Source organism: Carassius gibelio, chromosome B18 (assembly GCF_023724105.1).
Source record: "Carassius gibelio isolate Cgi1373 ecotype wild population from Czech Republic chromosome B18, carGib1.2-hapl.c, whole genome shotgun sequence".
In the NCBI taxonomy this organism is placed as follows: domain Eukaryota; kingdom Metazoa; phylum Chordata; class Actinopteri; order Cypriniformes; family Cyprinidae; genus Carassius; species Carassius gibelio.
Genome location: NC_068413.1, coordinates 9,850,083 through 9,871,655, shown reverse-complemented (window position 1 = coordinate 9,871,655; position 21,573 = coordinate 9,850,083). Strand labels below are relative to the sequence as shown.

At 35.9% G+C, this 21,573-nt stretch overlaps 1 protein-coding gene and 1 pseudogene across 3 annotated transcripts in view; one reads left to right on the top strand and one right to left on the bottom strand.

Moving 5' to 3' along the window:
- Positions 1-292: 292 nt before the first annotated feature.
- LOC127977091 (tetratricopeptide repeat protein 23-like) lies at positions 293-11,650 on the bottom strand (annotated as a pseudogene).
- A 1,923-nt stretch (positions 11,651-13,573) lies between these two features.
- The window catches only part of LOC127977568 (cortactin-binding protein 2), a 43,482-nt gene continuing 35,482 nt past the window's right edge, over positions 13,574-21,573 (top strand). For 2 of the 3 annotated variants that reach the window (XM_052582501.1, XM_052582503.1), the window contains exons 1-2: positions 13,574-13,882; positions 17,144-17,251. In XM_052582501.1, coding sequence (XP_052438461.1) covers positions 13,805-13,882; positions 17,144-17,251 — 186 coding nt within the window. In that variant the 5' untranslated portion in view covers positions 13,574-13,804. The remainder of the gene's footprint in view (positions 13,883-17,143; positions 17,252-21,573) is intronic. The other variant, XM_052582502.1, reaches the window with a different exon arrangement.

Genomic DNA, 21,573 nt, shown 5'->3' with positions numbered 1-21,573 from the left:
TAATACAAGACTCTAAAACTCCTGCAGCTCTCCAGTCAGGAATTATTTGCAGAAACCTCTGTGACGGTGTATTAAATTACCGCTGAACAGTTCTCAATTTTTGAAGTGAAGAGGTAGTCACCTTGCCAACCACTCTGAGGATCGGCAACAGAGACCGAACACAGTGAAGCTTGTGTGCTGTTCTAGAAATATTGCCTTGTTTTTATCCAGACCACAGATTTCCCTGGGTGAAATAAGATGAGGTCAAACATCCCTGATGCTTCGTGACACATTCATTAGATCCATCATGCTATTATGAGTTAGACATGCTATATGTCACCTTAGATGCAGATGATACCACTGCACAGAATGGAGAATATCTGTTTCAAGACAGCTTTCCTTTCGTCTCTCACTGACCTCTGGTGACCTAAAAAAAGAGCATAAAAGCATTAAATGCCTCATATATAAATAATATTCACTATCACTGACACAGTACATTCAAGTGAAATGTCAGTGTACTGCACTGAAAGCACATTTTTAGAGTGCACTGTGACTTCCTGCTATAGTGTGATGGGACCTCACACTATACGAGGCAGCATGTTCACGGTTCTTTGTGTGGATGTGGTTTTCTTGTTCTGAGGACCATATAGCATGTGAAGCTTCATATGAGGAATAGTTGAACTTTTATGTTGTTAATTTGTCAACTGCAGGACCATTTTAAAATTAAATAGTGAAGGCAAAAACAAAGAAAGTTGATGAATGGTGACCAGTTACAGGATTTACACAGTATAATTTTTTGTCTAAATGACACGTTCATGACACATGATCCATGAACAACCCAAATGGCCAAATACTGAAAATGCAATCAAACATTGGACTTTAACAGACATTATTGAATTAATTTTCATCCTTTCGGAAATTATCTTGATTTTTTCTTGATTGAAAAGCTTGGTGAACCATAAAGAACTGGCTAAGCTTCAGTACATTTAAAAACTTTGCCTTATATATATATATATATATATACACACACACACACACACATATATATATATATATACATATATAAATATACATATAATAACTCTTAAAATGAAAAACTAAGCATGTAAGCTTTATTGACATGTGGGACCCAAGAGGTAGTGGACGGCCTGACTCTGATTTCATAAACATAGTAGAGAGGAGAAGTGCCTTTGGCAAACAGATATTACAGCATACCTGGCCAAGCCACTTCATTTCCTCAAATAAACCCTCACTCATTCACTCAACGACATCTTCAAAACAACAACAGCAATGCTTTGGAAGAAAAACACTCGGAATGACGACATTAACTTTTTGTCTTTCCAAAAAAGACAAAGGAAAGTACTGTTCAAAGTTTCCTTGATGATTGAAAAGGCTCAGTCCGTGTTTTCATCACTTTCCGCAGGCAAAAGTGATGTCATGGGGCCCACTTCAATGGGAAAACAGTCACAGCGTTTCTCAAAAGTGTATGCATCTATAACAAATAGTTGTTTAGACACACTGCGTATGTGTCTAATGCCCACACAAAACTTTGTTTAATAAAAAAAACAACAACATACAATACAGATATAAATTTGAACTTTATTGTTACTTATATAAATCCCCGTTTCTGTTTTAACCACAACCCCCTGGCTTTAGGCCAAAGTCTAAACTAGGAGTGTGTTGCTCTGCTGCAGCTGCTGTCATGTTTACAGGAGAAAGAACCTGATATAAGCTGCCCGTATCTGTCAGAGGTAACGGGGAAAGGTTAGTAGCCTGAGGAAGTGCAGAACGTGGGACCCCTGATTCACAATCCCCAAAATGGAGCACTTCGATATGACAACAAAGAAACATAGCAACAGTGCTCATTTACAGACAAGTGGGGACAGGTTTCCAAAGATCAGCAGTCATCATAATATAAGAGGGGGTTTCAGTGTCACCATATCAAAATAGAATACAAGCCATCCGCATATGTAGGACTTACAAAAGAGGTTTGGAATGTAAATAAAAGACCTAATGTTTTAGATCTTCTTCCTGCATCAGTTGCTAAGAGCACTGACACAAAAGAGAATAACTTTGAATAAAGCAAGTTACCAAAACAAATATACTGTCCAAAGCAATGTTTATTCTATATGTACATGTTAGTACATATATAAATTAGAAGACATTTCAGAATTTAGAATATTATCAATTTAGAATATTACTTTACTTCACAAAGGTCAGGCGAAAGGTCTCATGAAATTCCTTTTAACTGGATTCAGTGGCCTTTTAACAGCATTCGGCAATGTATCAATGAATATGAAAATGTCTGGCTGCATCCAGAAAGATCAAGAACACATCCCTTGGAATGTTTTATATCAGAAAAAGCATCCCCTCTGAGGAGAAATATTATTCATGCTACACTCCAAGATTGGAGCATAGCTCTGTGGACATAAGGTCCTCAGAGACTTCGGTTGAAATAAGTGTTCAGATCTCTTTTAGTGCAAACTGCAGTTACTCAGGCTCTAGCGACTGTGCATGGTAGGATCCTGATGAAAAAAAAAATATTTAATTAACTGTATTTTAGAAACAGTTTTTTATACCGTAAGAATTCTATGTAGATTTAGACTTAAATGCAGCAAACTGGTGATGTGTATTTAATGTTTAAATGGAAGTAGCAACAAATCTTTTTTATTTTTTTTATTTTTTTTTACTTGTATTGTGACATACAGATTAAAGAAGGAAAAATAAACTTGGTTCTATCCATCGATTAGCCTATTGATTGTATAGAGATTTCAATTTGAGTTTGCAGTCAGCTATAAAAAAGGGCTGGCATTTAAGCACTAAATGAAGTCCTGTATATATCACCAAAGTCTCTAATTTTAGTTAGTTATAGCAGTCTTGATTAAAAATTACAATAATATGCATTTTTAAAATAGAGAGGAATTATTCCTAAAGCATAGTGATCATGCATTATATTTGATTCGCCTTCTTTAGGGTCCTGTGGGCGTGTCTCAACTGACATCTCCATTCCACCAATCAGCTGCAGCGCTTCTGCCACCTCTACACTCAGCTCACCAAATGTGTTCTTCTTATAGGCTAGAGACTCTGTTTGGATCTCAGCACAACGCTGAAACACAAAACAGAGTATAACCCCAACTATATATCATCATGTAACGTATCAGCCTAGTTGATCAAGAGGGATTTTTACATAAATTATCAATCCCTAAACTTTTATATATGGTCACTTAAGCATACCAAGGCTGTATTTATCTGATTTATACAGTAAAAATGTAAAGTAAATATACAGTAAATTTTTAAATATTATTACAATTTAAAATAACTTTTCTATTTGAATATATTGTAGAATTTAATTACAGGGAATTTTCAGCAGTCATTACTCCCGTCTTCAGTGTTACTGTCATGATCCATCAGAAATCATTTTGATATGCTGATTGATGCTCAAGTATCTATTCTTATTATAAACAATGTTGAAAACAGTTTAGCAGTTTACTTTTGTAGAAACGTGATACTTTTGATCAATTTAATGCATCCTTGCTGAGAAAAAAATGTATGAGCCCAAACTTTAACTGTAGTTCAATATACATTATATCCAGATCTAAATTTGAAGCTGACCGCCTGTTGTCCCGTGAGTAGAAGAAATGACTGAAGTCATATTGAGCATATAGGGTGAGTGTGTCCTGTGGGCCTAGTGCACTTCTATATGCACTTATACTCTCCACAAAAAAGTGTGCTGCTGAATCTATTGAAATGGAGATCAACATAATCAAAAATTTTTGTTCCCTTTTTACACTATATTAGTCCTCCACTACCCCGTGAAGAGCTTCTCCAACACATCATCATATTTTTCATTTGATTAGCTGAGGGTCACCTTTAAGACTTGACTGCTACTTGTTATGCAGGTCAGCTAACACAAAGCTCTCCTTGTGTATAGCCTTCACGCCAATTCACGCCAATGACAAACTCTAAATGTTGGATCAGATGCAAGGCATTTAAATGACAGAATGCCTTGTGCTCATAATACAATTTTTATTATATTCTTATATTGACTTCATAACACATCTCATTATTTCTGTGTGATGCTCTGGGCCTAATTAAATCCCCTTAAGGACAGACTATTGTGAATGCAGTCGCTCACTGTTGTGATGAGGCTCTGAAGTGGAAGAGTAGGCCAGAGCCAAGCTGTGAGCGATCTGGGCCCCCTCCAGACCCCCAGGACTCTGACTAAGAGCTATGGAATGAGCCTGCAGAAGAGGGAGTGAGAGATACAGAGACTTGAATAGAGATGTATCACATATCACACCCTCCCTGAAACATGGGAAATATCAAGAGTTCTCGACTTTAAATAACTCTGCAGTCCAGGTTTAAAAAACCATTAGACTGAGGATGTCAAAAACACAACCACTGGGCAACTATGGCTTGCGGAGGAATACAGTGTCATGTCATGGGATGGTTTATAGAAAGACTAGAAGCTGTTAAAGCCACAAAAAGGGAAACCAACTCCATAATAATGTCTCCATATGATCAGGTATCCCAATACTTTTGCCCATTTACTGTATGTGTGTGCCATTTAAAGGCCTCTGATGGATGAAATTAATAAACTATATATGCTTGCTCCTTGTTTACCCCAATATTGGTGATTAAAGCAGGATTAAGTTGATTTTAAAAATGGGTTTGACATTTCTACATAAGCTTATTAATCTCGTTCATCTGTTTTAATATGATTTCAGTACAGTGTAATTCTCTGAAGGACTGGACAAGAATAATCGCTGTGGTGTTTACCTGTAGGAGATGCTCAATGGCTCTATCCAGATGTCCCTGTGCCTGTTCAATAGCCGCCATGTTTCAGCAAACACAGCAGATCTGACTGAGATGAGCTTCTTCCTGAAGAAGCTCCAAGGCTCTTTCACATTGACTGAGGGTCTTCTCAGGCCTTCCCTGCCGCTGATACACCCTATAGAACACAGCACGGACACAAAGATGTCATTTATCATGAAATCTATCCACAATGTCACAAACAGCACACTGTTGACCTCGCTTATGCATGCCATCATATTAAGAATGGCTTATTTGTAATGCCAGGCATGAGCAAAATATCCCAGAACAATGAAAGGAAGGAGGTCAAGAAAAGCCTGTTCATGCGAACTGGTTAAAAACAGGAAGAACTGCTGCTGTGTACTGCATAGGATGGTGGCACCGGCTCTGAACCTTCAAGGAGCTTTCCTTTCTTTTATTAAGATGTGGAGTGCAGCAAATCATGCCCTGCAGATCTGAACTCAATACACAAGAGCTCATGTCTTTATTAGGTCTGATTCTCCTCTCTCACTATCAGCCTTTAGGCATCTAGTCTCACTCCTGAATATTGCAGAGACTCACTGTGGTCTGCTATCTGTGAAGAAATGAAGTACGGAAGAGTCAGTGCTGTTCTATAATAAAGTATTTAGTTCAAGTCACTTTTTTTTTTTTAGTCTATAAGATTTTAAATGTTTTTAAAATAAAACACTCACCAAAGCTGCATTAAACTGATCAAAAATGAAGTAAAAACAGCAATAGTATAATAAATATAAAGTAACAATAACACACATTCATTTGAAATAATTGTTTGTCCTTACTGTTACTTTCGATCAATTTAATGCATCTTTGCAAATTAAAAAGAAAAAACTTTTGTTACTTAAAATTGAACTTTAAAATTCGGAAAGTTTCTGTCAAAGCGAGTTCGCCCAGAAATGAATATTCTGTCAGTAATTACACACCCTCGTGTAGTTTCATACCCCTAAGACCTTCGTTCATCTTCAGGACACACATTAAAATTCAAGAGCTTTCTGACCTGTGTCTAGACAGCAATGCAACTGACATGTTCAAGGCCCAGAAAGTTAGTCAGGACATTGTTAAAATAGTCCATGTGACATCAGTGGTCCAACCTTCATTTTATGAAGCTATGAGCATACTTTTTGTGTAAAAAAAAAAAAAAACTTTATTCAACAATTTCTTCTCTTCTGTGTCAGTCTACAATGCATGTTCACAAGAATACCCCGATGCATGCGTGTACAATCCTCTGCTTAAAAAGGCACGGTGCATCAGAGTTCTCCATCAAAACACTGCCTCCTGCATCAGTAGCACCGCACTCATACATATTACTCTCATGAATGTGCATTGCGACTATTTAAATGATGTCCTTACTACATTTGTGGGCCTAGAATGAGTCAGTTTTATTTCTGTCTATGGAGGGTCAGAAAGCTCTTGGATTTCACCAAAATATTTTAATTTGTGTTCCGAAGGTCTTACAGGTTTGAAATAACATAGGGGTGAGTAATTAATGACAGAATTGACATTTGACAGGGTGACTTACCCCTTGAATTACCAGGGTAAATACTAACTAAAATACTAAAGATTTTCAGTTTGGTTTCAGACTTTAAGATCTCACTTTCCATGACTTCACCATGATGCAATTCTCTGATGTGTGCAGGTGTGTAGCTCCACTCTTTATGGAGACATCCATCACCACAGGGAGATCCCATGCATCACCAATCCATCTTGTTAAAAGCCTTGAGTCTTTCCAGATTCATCCACTCTAATGGATCCCTAACTCCATCTCCCCATCTTAGAGAGAGTAGCCTGTTCATCCAGCATCCTTGTCCCATAAATATAAAGCTAGTAAAAAAAAAACCTTCACAAACAAATGCTAAAGCTTGATTAGTGAATTCCCATGATGCACCTCTAAAATAGCAAGTGGATTTTCAACATAGATGGCTGACATTACACATAATTTGTAAGTATTCATGCATATCTGCATAATTTAATGATGATGGAGCTGTAAACACATCTTATCTTCAATCTATGGTGTATATTTTAGGATTGGAACATCCATTCTATTCGAATGAAATCAAAACGCTCTTAATCTGAATGTCCAATTGGTTTTATTGCAATCAGGGAAAAACGCTCAAGGGAAACATTTGCGAAATGGCAAAGATTTTAAACACCAAGGTTTTCTCATAGACATCTGTGTGTGCACTGGAGCACCCTGGCAACTTTTCAAGGCTGCATCAGAAATTCCAGACTCTGGGCCTCCTTTTAGGGGCAGCGGGGCCCGGCAGCGAGGATGTGCCAACTCTACTGCCGCACTGCCTCGGTACACAAACCTAAACACATCCTGTATTATGCCACACAGGACCAGTGTAATACCAGCCATCCTCTCAGGCATCCTCTGTGGGAGGAGAGATACAATCTGCATGGAGAAATCTGATTTAATGTCCGTTGTGCAGGGGCGTAATGCAATTAGAGAGCTTTACATGAACTGCCAAGTAGTCCCCCAAGCCTTCTGCTTAGTAATTGTTAACAGACCAATACTGACGTAGACTGTGTATGAAAGATCTCAGGCTTGATAGAGAGCAGTGCCAGGCAAAATTAGGGATAAATAGAGACACAGAGCAACAGAGAAGACTTTGTCGCCTTAAAAAAAACAGAAAATAAACACTTCGATTACTTCATACTGGCACAACAGCACTTTTAGTTTAGTCTCCAGCCAAGTTTAGCTCAACTTAATTTATAACTTTTCCAAAGAAACTACAGAGCAGTGATTTAAAGGGATAGTTCACTTAAAAATGAAACTTGTTATGTCATGTTGTCTCTAACCTGCTTGACAATTATTTTTTTAATATATGTTTTGTCCATACAGTGAATGTTGAATATTTTGGACCACTTTCACTTTTGTTATTTGGACAAAAAAAGAGTTCTGTTTCTGCACAATACACTGTTAAAAAAAGAAAAAAAAAGTTGCTTGAGGAAAGATTTTTAGTAAGAGGAGTTCTCTTTTTTTTTGAGAACTGGACAAGAATATTCTAAACATGTTTTCAACAAATATTGTTGTGTGTTGACCTTACTAAGATACTCCAGTATTTTTTCTAAATACTTTCCATATCGAGTCATCCGAATAAACAATTTGATTATTGTGCAATTTCCCAGCATGCATTGCAGCCTGAAAATATTATGTTCCAACTTATTAAAAAAGGATTATTGCTTTACATTTTACTGGCTTGATTTATGCTGCAGCTGCTGTTGTAATTGTTTCTTAGCTTTCATTTGGAGTTCGTATTTTTGGTAGATTAACATTTGTTGATCTTCTCCAAGTTTGAGATTTGTGTGTTGACGTACATGTGCATTTCATTCATGTAATATATTTGGATAATATGTTTGCCTGTAGTTTTAAGAGACAGATAATGGCCATATCAAGACCCAGATTTTCTATCAGCCATCAAGTGGATGTTAAGTGGATGGATGATTTAACATAGCAAAACTTAAAGACTTGACCTTCTAAGCTTTGTTTGCTCTCAGGCTTAGAGTGTGGAAAGACACAAGGAAACATACACTTCACTTATGAATCTGTCAAGGCCAATAATCCCAACCAGCAAATGTTCAACAAATGCTGACGTAAATATGTGTTGAGAATCATGTCAGTATGATAGTGATATGCTGACTCTGATGTTCATTCGCTCACAGCCTCCATCCGGATGAAAAAGCTGTAAGCTTGTGTCATTGTTTCAGGGTTTTGTTGAGGTATGTGTTGATAGCGCAGGTCCAATCATTTCAAATATGTCAACACTAACTATACAGTCAAAGGCTGAAGAATTAGAAAGCTTTCATCACAACTCACATACCCACATTCTTCTGGGACTAACAAAACCAGCTGACGAACTGATGAAAACACAATCTGCTATGGGTAGCAAAAAATTACCGATGCTCAAATTTCCCTACATAATATTATAAGTACATAATAAATTAGCTTTACTGTATAACAATTAATCTTCTCTAGCATCAGATTCCCTTACTTACATAACAAAGAGCAGCAATAACGAAACCTGAGATGGCCTAGTGAGATCTTCTGTCGCTCTGCACTCTCAACATAAACACAGCTGACAGACAGACCACAGTCGCTCATTGTCACAGTCAAGCTTGCTGAGACCAGCCATAAAAACACTAGGATCAATACAAGCTATTGAACAAGTTAATCAAGTCCTCCTGTGGGAATTATCACCCCTGTGAAACAAAAGATCTTTGAATAACGCTGTCAAGTCCAAACCCAAGCCAAAGAAATGTCTAAATTGCTTTATGCATGTTTAATGAATTGATGCAACTGATGTTTGTTTGGTTTTGCTTTGCGGGGTATGATGTAGGAAAACCACATGAAAAATGTACAGAGATGCTTTTCTGCTCTGCTCTGAATGTGACCAAACTGGAAAGAGTAGTGTGACATTCACATTACCTGTGCCAGCTTTAAGACATGATAAGACACAAAAAAGTTTCTGTTTCTATTTATCAAGACAAAGAGAAGTTTGTGAAATGTATCATAAAGCTTCAGTTCTTTTGTAATGTTAAGATATTTTGTGGATGAGGAGCACCCCCTTGTGGCGAAAAATATATCTGATACTGCTGATTTTTAGCTTGCATTACTAATGAAATGCCAGAGGTCAGAGTGCTTGGCAAAAAGAGACCAATATCTAAATGTAGCATAACAACAAATTCTAATGCATATATGAAACTGTTTCCTTAGTAACAACTGCACTAGTGTCAACTTGGAGTGATGCCAGGGAAAACATGGATTTAAACTTGAACCTGATCTTTGAAACTGCAGAAGTCGAAAGAAAGAAATAGACCACAGCATGCGATTTACTGTAGTGCTTTGTGTGAATATCAATGTGTACTCGGTTGCCACGTCGCTTTAAATACTGAATACTTGAATACTTTCGCAAGGCACTGTAAGTATTGAACGCGTCACCATTTTTCTCAGTAAAATATATTTCTAAAGATGCTGTTGACATGAAATTTTCACCATATGTTGATAACCCAAGTAATCTATTCATACAAATAAAACAAAACCAGTAAGTTCAGCAATTAAGTTACGTGTAATCAAATGGAATGAGTATTGCTCTAATGAAATTTATTACATTTCTTGTCAACAGCACCTTTAGAAATATATTTTCTGAGAAAAATGATGATGCGGTCAGTACTTATTTTACCCGCTGTAGTATCCATCTAATGTTAGATAAAATCTCTTGATAGTCCAGCTATGTCATTACAGCAATCCATTACAACAATTCAGATTAAAATGTCACCCTTTAAATATCATTTTGCATTATTGACACTGTTTTCCTAATGAATGTTGTGCAGTTGCTTTGACGCAATGTATTTTGTTTAAAGCGCTATATAAATAAAGTTGACTTGACTTGACTTGACTGTACTTTGCTAAATTTGTAAATATTTCATACTCAATGTCCACTCTGTCCTCCTTCCCCATGGCTTCTTGTGCTACAATGTCTCCCTGACTATCTCTGCCTTCTGAAAGCTTGACTCAGCTTCTGCTAAAGTTCAAATGGTGACGTGAATTAACATATTTATATCATTATTACATCATCTGAAACAACGAGGTTTGATTAATTATATTTATTTCTACTTCAATAGAGGAGTTTAATAATGTCATATACACGTTCCTATAAGGGATTTGAACACTTAAGATGCACTTGAGTATGAATACGACTGCATTAGATGTTTATGTAAACAAGGATATTTTCCAAGCAGTACAGTGGCACTTCCAAGAGTCTGATGTATGGTGAGGAAGCAGTTGAGACAGCTCACTCTCTCCTCGTGTTGACTGGAACGCAGTACTTCGTGTGCTTGGGATGCATGTTCTTGTGCCTGATATGCCCAACCTGAGAAACAGGAGGTCATAGATTGTCAGGAGGTAGTAAACATGTTACATTCATGTATGTTTACATTACATATGACTGCCTATAAATGCTTCACTGTATATTACTTCTATCTCCTTAAATGCATTTAATAATTAACAATTTTACCTTTGTACTGCAGGTAAGCTTTAACCATTCTTGACTGAGCATGAGCCACTGCAAAATGCTAATTTCCCTAAACCAGTCTGCTCAGTGCCAGGCAACGCACAAGCTCTTGGATACAGGGGTCATACTGCAAGCATAACACATTAAACTAGAAAAATGAAACAAAACATACAATTACTATAATGATCAGTAAGTGTCTAGCTGAAATTTTTTAACCAGAACTTTGAATGAGAACATGCCTGGGGTGCTTTATTTAATTCATAATGCATCATACTGAATGTTGGTGCAATAAGGTTATATAAGATTTATTCCATGTGTACCTCTTCGCTATCAGCCAAAGACTGAGCACATCTCTCTTAAAGCGATAGTTTCTCTGCAGGAGTCATCATACTGTAATTCTTCACATCTGCTTTTTGTGAGATTATTGAGGGATTCTACTGAACTGGCAGTAGAGCTTGCTGTGTCTCAGAAAAAGGGAATTGTTTACCTAGACAGCAGTTCTAGGCAGACAGGTGCTGTAATTTAATAGGTTTTGAGAAACATCACACTTTTGTTGCATGGCAAGGAGATGCATTTAAGTTGTCACTGAGAGTCTGTTAGCCCCTAACATTTTATTTAATATCTCATTTTGTGCTCCACTGAAACGAGTCAAAGAGATTTTAAACAACATGAAGGTGAGTAAATTATATACTGTATATATATATATATAAATCTTATTTTGGGTGAACTATGTCTTTAACAGCGACATTAAAATGAGCACACGATTCGGCCCAGTCCCAGAGCAGCTGCTGTGATGCGCGAAACGATCCACTGTGCGGTGCGACGCTCATTTTTATGGAGAAGGCAAATAAAAGTCCACCGTCCATTCATAAGCTGACAGTTGATAGTAAGAATTAGCTCTTTTAACGAGAGTTTTCTTAAGACTGTTATTGTCTTTTGAGGACCACTGGAAGTTAGAGCTGTGTGCAACTGAAGAACGAATATTACGAAAACTCAAACAAACGCTGTGATTGGTTGATTCTTACACATGGGTTTGTCAGGTGACTCAAGAGTCAAGCCAATGCATAATAAATAAAAGGTTGCATTTTAACGTTAATCGTCCCATGCTGTTTCTGTTCTGAATTTAACTTTGAACCATAAATAAATTTGACCAAATAATTAAATGTATGCATGTGTGTAATGCATATAAAGGCTAGCATTTAGTCAATAACTGATATTCAGTGTTTTTTTTATTTTTTTATTTATTTTTTATGCTATCAGCTGAGGGGCCGCCAGTCTGTGAGGTACAGTGCATTCCGAACATACTTACACATTTATGTCTATTGTGAAAATATATAAGAGAAAAATATATAAATAATTGCACATGTAAATGTCTATGTCTGCAGCAGATTTTATGTAGCAGATTTAATTACAGGTTAAATCAATTGATTTTGATGGACTGTTTTCCTCATAATAAACTAAGGCCCCACTATATGAGCCATTGCAGAGTGAATCTATTTTAAATGGTTATATATAATGAATGCTCACATTATGATAATAAGACCACATTATGTTGTGAGTAGTTGACAGAATGCAGTGCATTATGGATCGGCCTTCTCTTCGTACACGAAACCAGTAACCCCAAGCCGGGAAGGAATCAAATTACTTTCTGTGAGTAGCATCCAGTTCTCATAAGAGTTTGATACCATTTAATTTTTTATTTAGGACTGAAGCCTTCAAGGACCATGAGAAAGTCATCTAGGTATTATAATGGAAACTAGACTAACATTAAAGATCAAATCTGTTGCATTTTCTTAAGTGGCTTAAAGTGTTACATGCAAGGTAATATGCAGTTCTTTCCAACTTGTAATTTAGCACTGAGAAAGAGGTCAAGCAGGGGCTATGGCGAAAGCAGTAATATCAAAATCATATAGCTATCTATCTATCTCATCTATAGATATAATCATATAGATCTATGGTTATGAATTGAAAATTCTTAAATCATCAAGGTAAATATTGCTCCCCTATCTCTATAGCAACACAGAAGAAATAGACTATGTGAGAGCAGAAAATGTATTTTAATAATAATAATAATAAAACTGTATATTTACTTATCAAGATTCATATTTCATAGGAAAGCACTAGCTTTATATTTATATTTTGCCTCAATTTGAACATTCTGCCGTCATGATATTAGCCACAAATGTTTTGACCTGAGACTTTCAAGTGGCTGATTTCGAAGCAAATATAGCTATGGCAAACTCAGTGAAGCATTATTCATTTCACCATCATACCCTTTTGTCATTTTGAGTAGTTTGCTGTTCTTTTCTCTCTTGTGTGGGCAGCCTTCATAAAGTTATGTAATGAAGTGCAATCTGCGTTACATCACATGTTCCACACAAACACTAAATGTAATAAAATATTTGTATTATTCATGTGGGCAATAGCCATCAGTTTCCTTTGCACTACTTTTTTTAAATTTAATTTAATTTTTTACGTTTTTTAATAAAAGAGCTGTTCAGTGTATTATTTCTCTCTCTTGGAATGTGTTACATAGTTCTGGGTGAATCCAAACCAGCCCTTTATGAAGCCCACATTTTGAACGACGTCTTTATGCTTGTTTATGAATCAAAGGAATCTCATAACCTCAAGTTCCATTCATCATCTTCATCTTCACCACATCTTCAAATACGAAATCCACTGGCGACAGAGAGGTTAACCCAAGCAGTTCAAAAATAGGATCGCGTTCATGTCACTCCCTCAAAGGCTGTAGGATCACACCTCTTTTCAGGTTTACATCTGGACTGAGCCGCACAACCTGCTCCCCGTTAAAATCTAGCCCTCAGCGTACATCCACAGCCCTGCTTAACGTATTTACAGCTGGAAGATGAATTATCGGCTCTCTGCGATTCTTTTGCAGCAGTGTAATAGTTAAATCAGTGCCGAATGCGTTATTTGATGTGGTGTGTGGTGCCTCAGATTGAACAGTCCTCTACAGTGAGAAGATGGCGTCGGACGGAGCGAAAGGGGAGCAGCCACCTCCGCTTCAAACACTGGTAACTGGCCCTGGAAGCGTCGAGGCGGTGAGGGACATTTAAGCATAAAATGACATCTTGTCCGCCGCAGTGATAGTTACCCCGAACGTTAATTATGACTGGGAATGAATGGAATGAATAGAATAGGAATCGTGCAGTGCTGTGAATCATAACTATCAGTCAATGTGTTACGGGGTTCGTCTGTATGAGGAGGAAAGATTTTTAGGGGGAATATTTTGTTATAATGTGACATTTAATGGGACAGATTTCCTTTTGAATCCTTTATTTCGGGCAGAGCACAATGCTGTAGGCTATGAAGTAAGAGGTTTTTTTCTTATTGTAAGCAATCTTTAATATGCAGCTGCGCACGACTTAATATTACCATGGTAAGCCTAGATGATTACAAATATTTACCAGTCGCGTTTATTATACTATATGTTGTCACGTTTTGAAATACTGTCATAATTGAAATCGTTTATGAAATTATTATGAACAGCGTTTTATTTTATTTATTTATTTTTTTAGCGTGGCTAATGTCTAATCGCACAATGCACATTTAGAATTTTTTATTTTATATATATAATACACACACACTTTATGATTTTATTGTAGTAAGAGTATAGTAACCTTGTTTTTTTTTTTGTTTTTTGTTTTTATTTTTGTACCATTGATTACCATTTGTACCACATTTAGTCTACTACAAAAGGTAAAACTATGATTAGGGTAGCAAAACCATGGTTAATTTGTGGTTACCATGGTAACTATATTAACCATGTCTTTTTTTTTTTTGCTTTGTGGTAAAACCACAGATAAACACACACACACGCACACACACATATATACACATATGTATATGTATATATAGTTAATAGGCTATTGCAATTTCGATGTATTTTTTTTAAACTATACATCATATAAAATATACTTATATATATATATATAAACACAAACACACACACACACACACACACACACACATATATATATATATATATATATATATATATATATATATATGTAAAAGAGTTTCAAATAATTATATAAATATAATGCATATATAAAGTGTAATATATTAAGTAATAAATTAATTATTAAAATATATTCCTATAAATATTTATAATGTGTGTGTGTCCATGTTTATTATTTCATGTATTATGCTGTATACATTTTAGATATGTAGATATTATTCTAAGAATGTCAATGTATTTTACAGATTGATATATTTGACATTTTTCTTATGAAGAGTACATTATGATTAGAATGCAGCAATAATTGAATTTCACACATTCTTATGACAATTTTTCAACATAAATGGATGAACCTCACTTAACTCCCTTAAAAAAAAATCAATATTACCCCCAGGAGAGATGCTCAGAGCCCTCCAGTAGAGTTTGCTCAAAGCTTCTCCTTGCTCTCAAATGTATTGATCTGCATGTGGTGTCTTACGGTAAAGGGCGGTCTTTAGTTTCAGTAGTAAGATTTGTATCCTCATCTTACCATTTATCTTTTTAAATTAATTTGCTTGACAGACAAAACATCACTTTTGAGTACTATAGCCAGTCATATAGCAAATACATACAGATTAATGTTTCGGTGATGCACCGAGTGGCTTAAATATGTAGCGAAAAGAGAGATGTAATGAAGCGGAGGCGGGTTGGTTGGTGGGGGGTGTTCACTGGAGATGTTTCTAAATCGGTCTGAATTTTAGTGACTCAGCTGGCATAGTTCAGAGTACTGTGTCACCCAACCGATCAGAGCTGCTTTAACTGCTCCAGGCCCCTTTACATTTAGAGTTGGGTTGAACAGGTGCGCAGGCTTCAGCGCTGCCCATTGGCCACTGGCATGAAGTCATAAATCTCTGTCTTGTGCGTCTACCCAGACACCTTTCTCAAGGGCTACATACCCTTACAGAAGGATGCAAGGTCCATGAATAGTTCATTTGGTGGGGAGTTGTGTTTATCAAGTATACTCAAGTGGTCTGACCCCATCCGTACACAGTCTGGCTTGAAAAAAGGATTGTCTCAACATTACACTGTATTCAAGAAAGCATTGTGCAAAACCTGGTCAACATCATCTCCCACCGACCTGTATTGACATTTTTTCTTCAACCTCAGCACACTCTGTATTGCTTTATCTGTGGATTTCAACCATTGACTGGGGTTGCAAATCTCCTTATTTCTTCAAGAACAAATCATAGTTATATTGTACTCTGACATCTGTAGTTTAAGATACAGGAGTTTTTTTTACAGTTTCTGATGAAGATCTTTTTGTCTATGCTGCAATCAGTGTTGTAGCTAGGATCAGACCTGAAAAACGTAACGCAGTTTAATTAACCATTTACTACTCTCTCATTTCTCATTACACAGAGATCAGTCACGTGTGACAGTTAGTCCTTTCCAAAGAGACTCACTCAATTCTTACATATAGTATATAGGAAATCTAAGACATTTTGATTAGGCAAATTTAAACTTCCATAGCAGATGAATCTGTATTACATCTAGTTATATAGTATTTTTCTGACTGTTGTTCAATTACATAGTCCTCCATGAATGAAGAACAAGTTTTAATTTTTTTTTTTTAAAGCTTATATATCAACCTCACGGAAACTGTTTTCTTTGCTTTGTGATAATATCTCATTTCATTTCATATTCCTAATTGAATTACACTGTGGTCTAAATGATTGCCTCCAGCTAAGTGCATCGCTGCTGTATAGTTAGTCTTTATCTTATGTAAAGACATAGAACTAAAACCAAACATTAAAACAAATCTGCAGAGTATTAGAATTTAAATGACGGTTCATTAAAGCTGTTTTATTATTAATAGATCTTTGGACTATTTTTTTAATCATCAAGGTGAAAAGTTGGCCCTATTAAATGCAGTATTTGTTTTAAAGATGAAGATTTATAATTTATCTTTCCATAAAGATTTACTAATCGAGATGAACCAATGTATCAAAAACTGTTTTTTGCTTGCCCGTTTTTGATAAAATGTCAGACATTAGCATGAAAAAACATAAGCAAGAATGAAGTACAACAAAAGTACTGTTTGTATTGAAACATACTGTATATATAAATTTTATTTAAATGTATTTATTTTTGTTGTTGAAATGGCTACCCAAGGGAGCTCAGATGAGAAAGAACTTCTGGTTTCAAAAGTAGTTGGTTAATGTTTCAGGGAAAACTTAATACTGTGGGCAGTGAGATCGGTGCCCACTCAACACCTTTTCTGCCAAGGACCTAGTAGACCATCTGAGATATGCAGTGTCATTTTCCTTTAACACAGCTCATGTTCTTGCTCTGTGTATTTCAGAAATGTGAGCTGAACATCGACAACCTGAGCAAACCAGAGCTCCTGACCCTTCTGAGCATCATGGAGGGAGAACTTGAGGCCAGAGATCTGGTCATTGAAGCTCTTAGGGTGAGGATGAAATCTCTGCACTTGTACATTCCTACATTTGTGCATACTAGCTGGGGATTCAGGGTTTGTGCCATAATATTATCCAAATCCTTGTCTCTCCATACACTTTTCTATAAGTTAAAAGGCTAAAAGCCCATGAATAATAATACAAAAACTGGAATGAAAAATCAATAAACCATATACAGTATTAATCACACTGGCTTGCATGTATCATTAATTTCCTCTCTTTAGATGGTTTTATGAGATTCTATGGATTTGATGACATTAAGTTTGTTTTTGCTCAACTGGATATATATTTTGGACTGTAGCCAACATAGATCAATATGGGTTTTGCCATGACCCATTCTAAAATTTAGTTCCCTTCAGTGCTGAATATTTGGTGCACATTGTTGTTTATATTCATCATCATTTTGTTATTTTTCACTCATTTTAGCTGTGATTTCACTGATACACTTCAAAAGTTGGGTTCATTGTGATTTGTTATTAAAAAAATTAATTCCTTTATTCAGAAAGGATGCATTAAATTGATAAGTAGTGACAGTGCTTTAAATAACTGCTCTTCTTTTGAACTTTCTAGACATTACATTTAATACATCATGGTTTCTATAAAAATATGAAGCAGCACAACTGTTTACAACTTAAGAAATGATTTATGAGCACCAAATCAGCAATGAATGATTTCTTAAAGATCATGTGACAATGAAGACTGTACATTTTACCTTTGCCATCACTGGAAAATAATAAATTAAATTGACTGTAAAGTCAGCATTTTGAAATTTGTCTTTGCATTAAGGTCAGACGTTTACACTGAGGTAAGAGGCCAAGTACATCTGATTTATATTAAAAAAGCATATACTTCCAAAATTGAGGTCAGGAGTGTCACTATATTTTCAGGTGTTCTAGTTCAGGTTGTCTTTGTGAGTTTCTAGGCCAGTGGATTGGAAAAATGATGGGCATTTTCTCTCCATCTCAGTCTCTCTTCCTGTCTCTATTTTGCTCAGTTTATGCAGGTCTGTGATGTTCGCTTGAGTCATTTACCCTCTTCCGCTTTACTCTGGGGTGGTTTCCATGCATTTCAGAGGCTGCTCTTGTTATTCTGTTCTCTTGGCTGCAAGTATTTCCCAGCTGGTTTTCCCCCTGCGGATATACTATCTCTTTCTCTCCCTCCCTCATCCCTCATTCCTGTTCCACAGCAACCAGTTCGAGCACAATGGTCTTGTTTGTTTCCTCGGGGAGATAGTGATATGGCCAAACACATACATACTAACGTTTAGACATGCCAATTAAAAAAAAAAGCCAAATAATGGCATTTTGTTTATTTTCTAGGCCATACTGTAAATATTGCATTTGATACATGAGAGATGAAAACAGCAATTCTATGCATTATTAAGAAGCTGTGCGATTAATTAGCGCGCTGAAAAAGCTGTGTGCGATGTATCGTCTTTCATTAGAAACAATGGTGGGACATAAACAGATTAACTGTGGAGTCACATGCCTACAAACCCTCGGACTTGAGTTCAGAGCCAGTCCATTTAAATCCAGTCACATCAGCTCAGTTTTTGGCAAACTTTAACAATTGTGACAATATTTGAATCAATTATTTAAAGCTGCAGTAGGTAACTTTTGTAAAAATGTATTTTTTACATATTTGTTAAACCTGTCATTATGTCCTGACAGTAGAATATGAGAAAGATAATCTGTGAAAAAAATCAAGCTCCTCTGGCTCCTCCCAGTGGTCCTATTGCCATTTGCAGAAACTCCATCGCTCCCGGTAAAAAATAACCAATCAGAGCTGCGGTCCGTAACTTTTTTATGTGTTTAAAATTTACAAAATGTATATAATAAGTGAGTACACCATGAATCCATTTTCCAAACCGTGTTTTTAGCTTGTCCTGAATCACTAGGGTGCACCTATAATAAGTGTTTATATTCGGACTATTTTAGATTGCTTCGGGGGTACCGCGGCGGAGTAACCCAGTACCTTTGTGATTCTTCATAGACATAAACAGAGAGAAGTAGTTCCGGCTACGGTGTTCTTCCGCAAGACGCAAGCAGTTCTGTTTATTAACCGCTAGAGCGTCAAAAGTTTTAAATTGCAGCTTTAAATGAAACCTCATTAGTGACTGATTTAAAACACTATAGGCAGCAACTCCTTGTGTCATAAATAGTGTTTGCCTGGTTCACAATTAATACCAAGAGAGTTTACTGTTAGCATGTTGCTAAGCTAACTAACAATGCTCTAATCAGCATAAAATAGCATATAAATATTGATTAGCCCATTTTAATTAATTGAAACTTTACTTGAATATATTTATCTCACTTCCGTTGCCATTTTGGATGGCTTTTTTCGTTTCATTGAGCTATGTGGGATTGCGTTCTAGGATACATGTGATGCTGCATTTTTTGTCCAAAAGAAGTGTAATGGGACAGTGTTCACATTAAGAACATGTCATTAAATGCCTTAAAATGCTCCCTATGAAGGCCGTTCTTTAGGTTTAGAAACAGAGCCAGTGTGTAAATCTAGGGCCAAAATTGTTCATAGAATTTTCTCTTTTTCTTTTTAGCTTACTTTCATTGTGAGGCCAGGTTTTGTTTTAACAAAACATAAGAGCCTAGCCAAAAACCTGACTAAGAATAGTAGACAAAGTGGACTAGAGTTGTGTAGGCTGTTTGGTTGGCTGTTTTGTGTGCATGTGCCACTATGATTAGGTGGAGCCGTTTTGCTTCTGAACACACTCTCTGGCGCTGACACGTGAGCTAGTGTCAGGTCATCATCACTAAATAAATCTGGATACAGGTTCAGAGATAGCAGTTCAGTGCCACTTTCTCGGCTTGCATATGAGTGATTGTTTGTGACAGTGAACATGTTTAGCCTCTGATGTGAATGCATATTTACTGGAGTTGCTGACCCAGTTCACGTTCACATGGCTATTACGGGGAGCGCCATACATTTCGATACATTCTTTTTTGTGTGGTGGATGGTAAGAATTATTTCCCTGTGTGACTGATAAAAATAGAACATAAACACACTGTTGTCCATGTACAAGAACCAAAATTAACACCCGCCAATCCTCAGATCAACAATGCCCAGTGAACTACAGCATACATGGCTCAAATTATGTTTTGTATATAAATATTTAAAATATTATTATTATATCACCAATAGCAGGTCATTTTGGACTCTTATCTTCTATGTATGTATAGTTTTGGAATATTTATCTTATTATATTTTTAAGAAATGATAGTATGTAGTATTTTGTATGTTCTGTATTTTATTTTAATTAGTAATATGTAATTTTGAATTATATTATATTACAGTTTTGAATACTGTCTGTAGCTCTTAAGGAAGGCTGAATATTAGTCTGAATATTTCTTTAAAATTCTAATACATATATATATATATATATATATATATATATATATATATATATATATATATGTATTAGAATTTTAGAAGTGTATATATATATATATATATATATATATATATATATATATATATATATATATATATATATATATATATATATATACACATTACACACACACACAGTTAAATCTACATGCCCCTTGCAGAATATGCAAAATGTTAATAATTTAACAAAATAAGAGGGATTTTGAAAATTGGATGTTATTGTTTATTTAATACTGTCCTGAAAAAGCTATTTCACATAACAGATGTTTATATATTCTCCACAAGACAAAATAATAGATGAATCCACTGGCAGGAACATGAACACATATTATATTGCACACTGTAAACACAGTCAAAGATTCAAACAGCACGGAAAACGGGACCTTTAGTACTGCGTGTTGTTTCCTGGATGATCCACTACTGTCTTTCTGTTTTGTGATAGTTGTTCATGAGTCCCTTGTTGGTCCTGAGCAGTTCAACTGCCTGGTGTTCTTCGGAAAAATCCTCCAGCTCCTGCACATTCTTTGGTTTTCAATTTTTTTTGGCATAATTTAACCCTTTCCAACAGTGACTATGATTCACATGGAGGACAATTGGGGGACTCATACATAACTATTATATAAGGTGAAAACATTTATTGATGTTCAAGAATGTAACACAATGCATCAAGAAACTTTTGAATTGGATGATCAGGGTAAATTGTACTTATTTTATCTTCTGGGAAACATTGAAGTATTTAAGTAGCTTCTTAAGTACAGTACCAAATGAAAAAAAAAAAACTTTAAACAAAAACAAGAAAAATGTACACATCATAATTGTGTTCAAAAGTTTACACCCTATGGCTGTTAATGCATTGTGTTGCCTTCCACCTTTTGTAATATATTGAGTCCCTCAATTTCCCTCAGTC